This window comes from Athene cunicularia (genome assembly GCF_003259725.1).
Source record: "Athene cunicularia isolate RWA chromosome 4 unlocalized genomic scaffold, athCun1 chr4_part2, whole genome shotgun sequence".
NCBI lineage: Eukaryota > Metazoa > Chordata > Aves > Strigiformes > Strigidae > Athene > Athene cunicularia.
Genome location: NW_020799099.1, coordinates 7,694,250 through 7,697,251, shown reverse-complemented (window position 1 = coordinate 7,697,251; position 3,002 = coordinate 7,694,250). Strand labels below are relative to the sequence as shown.

General features: G+C 59.9%; 1 protein-coding gene across 1 annotated transcript in view; it reads left to right on the top strand.

Moving 5' to 3' along the window:
• Nucleotides 1-2: 2 nt before the first annotated feature.
• PARM1 (prostate androgen-regulated mucin-like protein 1) overlaps nt 3-3,002 on the top strand; it is a gene marked incomplete at its 5' end in the record, with an annotated part of 16,223 nt that continues 13,223 nt past the window's right edge. The window contains one exon of the mRNA XM_026847894.1: nt 3-78. Coding sequence (XP_026703695.1) covers nt 3-78 — 76 coding nt within the window. The remainder of the gene's footprint in view (nt 79-3,002) is intronic.

The window sequence follows — 3,002 nt, the reverse complement described above, 5'->3', positions numbered from 1 at the left end:
GGGGGCGGCCGCTGCCGGCACCGCCGCTCTCCTCCTCCTCCTCCTCCTCCTCTTGCTCCTGCTCCTCCTCCTCCCCAGGCTGCCCGGCTCGTACCCCGCCGGAGGCATCCCTTGGCAGTCCGGGGGTGCCCCCCCGCCTCCCGGCCCAGTCACCCCCTGCCACGCGTGTCCCCTCACGCGTGTGTCCCGTCCTCCCCACCCGCCTTAACGACGCCTGGCCCCGTCCTGCCCGGAGCAGCCAAGGCAGGAGGCGTCGAGCCGAAGCCTCGCCCCAGCATCCCTGGGGATTCAGGGAGCGAGGGGGGAACCCCCATCCCGGTTTCCGAGGGGGCTCCGGGCGTTCCCCTCCCCAGAGGGACAGAGGGCGTGCGGCCGGAGCCCAGCCTCACCTCCCCAGAGCTATTTATCCCTGGCTGGCGTGTTATGGAAAAGGAGATTTATTCATAGCGAGCTGCTAATAAAACACCCTCCCAAAGCCCTTGGCAGGGAATGACGGCAGCTACAAATTATTTTGCGAGGGGCTGTGCCTTGGCACAAGCCTTCTGCACGCTGGCCTTGGTTTGAGGGGGTTTTATTTTGCCCTAGGGTGGCTGGGAGGATGTTTCTGGTTCTTCAAGTGATGCCCCGAGGCGGAGAAGAGCCCCGCGGGTCCCCCAGGATGCTGGCACATCCCCTCCTGGCATCTGGGAATGCTCAGTAGGGATGCGGTGCCATGAGCTGATGCTGTCCTGGCCCCAGGGAAAGCCAAAGAGCTTCACCCGGCCAAGAGGAGTGCAGGCAGGGAGGGGTGGCAGAGCTGCTGCCTGCTCCGTGTCGTTACAGGCATGAAATAAAGGGGGGGAGCAGGAAATGAAAGACTGGAAAGAACGGGTGACCTCAAACCGCAAGCTGGCAGCTATTAATGCAAGCGCTGGCAGCCACCCAGCCATGCCATTTGGCCACCAGCCAGGGGGTGAGTGAGCTCCTGTGGGCCCAGCCAGCCAAAAAACCCAGCTGCAAGCTCCAGCATGCTGGTACCATCAGCCCCACGGCTCACGGCCACCCCAGCTCTCAGCTGACGGCAGGGGAAGAGCCCAGGCCCGGCCCCCTGAAAGCAAGCAGGGTGTGCTAAACTGCTGAAGAAACATTGCAAAGCTCCAGTGGGGACAGAGGGCCCTTGGGCAGGACCAGAGAAACTGGTGGCTGGCACACGGATGTGGTGCAGGGCCACTCAAGAGGAGTCAGCTTCATCCCTGTGGGGCAGACAAAGGCAGGGACAGGCAGCAGAAATCCTTGTGTCCACCAAAAGAAAATGGTCTCCCTTCTGCATCCTTCACATCTGGAGAAAACTTGGGAGAAAAAAACATTTAAAAGAGATTTTTAAAGAGCTGGATCCCCAAGGCAGTTGTCACCAGAGGCAACAGTTTCTGTTCTCCAGGAGGAACAGGGAAGGGCTGGCAGAGGGTACCTCCAAAAAAGGGACCTCTTGCTGGCCATACGTCCTCTGCTCTCACTGTCACTGTGAGTACCACAGCTTTCCTGGGAGAGGTCCAAGGACCTGTGTGGCCAAGGCAGATGTCACCTCCAGATGTGGCCAGGCAGGTGTGGCCCTGCCAATGAGAGCAGGCAGAGGTGGCCAGGCAGTTGAGACCAGGCAGGTAAGACCAGACAGAAGTGACCAGGCAAAGGTGGCCCTGCTGACGTGACCGTGCTGATGAGACCAGGCAGAGGTGGCCAGCAGATGGCAGCTTGAGCCCAAGGACAGTGCCCAGCAAGGCGTTCAAGGCCTCCCACAGCCGAGCCCTTGGCACCCCAGCACCCAGCTCAGGGATGAGCTTTGCACCCAGTGCCACGGTAGCAAGCGGTGGCTGTGCCCAGCCCTGTCCTCTCCTCGGAAACCTTCTGCCCGTGGAAACAAGCAGCACCTTCTGCAAAAGAAAATCCAAAAAAAGATGGGAGACCAGTGGCAGGGAAATTATCATGCAGTTCCCACGGCGCCAAGTTCCTGCAGCAATAACATTATTTTTCCTCCTCCCAAGCAAAGGAAAGCTTCCAAGGAGAGCTGAGATGTCGATGCAGCCCAATGTATGTCAAGGCAGACGGCATCCCTGCCGCTCCAGAAACACCAGCTGACTTGGATTTTGTGTCCTGCTGCTTTAGGCCCAGAGCCAGGATTTGTCTAGAGAAAACGCCACACAATGCAACAGAATAGATGGCCGCGTAACCCCAGTTAAAGATAGCTCGACCACAGCCCGGGTTTGATGACATCTTTTTCTGTAGTGAGCGTGAGAAAACCCGGAGAAGATGAGTTCAACCTGAAAGCATGCTGAAACCCACAGCAAAGTGTTTTTCAAAAGGAAAGAGGTAAAAATATGGCACTTATACCTCCCGCTGAGCCACAGGTGTCTGCTGGCTGGATCCTTTGAGCACCGGGAGCTGCATCCTGGGAGTTGTTCACACTGTGGAAAGGCATGGCTCTGGCCTGGCTCCCCCTGATGCACATACCCAGGGTGTTCCACTGCCACAGGCCCTGGACCCCCCCAGATGTGACAGGCGATGCTCAGCAGTGAGGGCAGGCAGGGACAACCCCATCCTGCCACACAGGAGAGGGCCCCTTCCTCAGGGAAAAGGGCTGCCCTGGCAAGGTGCATTTTTTGCTTTAAAAGCAGAAGTTATATCCAGGCGGGAGCCGGTGCGGCCCTGAGGAAGGACAGGGGCGAGGGGCAGTGCCACTGGGCGCCCTGAGCCGGTGGGTGATATCACCCCACTGCCCGGTGCGTTATACCCGCTGATGATGTGCCGCGCTTGGGCTGCGTCCTGGCACGGTGCTGGGTGCCCAGTGCCTCATCCCGGGGCAGGGCACTGGCACCACCACCCAACCCCAGTGCCCCTGTCCGGTATGGACTGCCCAGTGCCCGGTACCCTACGGACAGTCCCTTGATACCCACTGCTGATGTCCGGTCCCCTGCCTCTTAGACCCCGTGTCCCATCCCGCAGCCCCGTCCCGGTCCCCGGTACCGGCA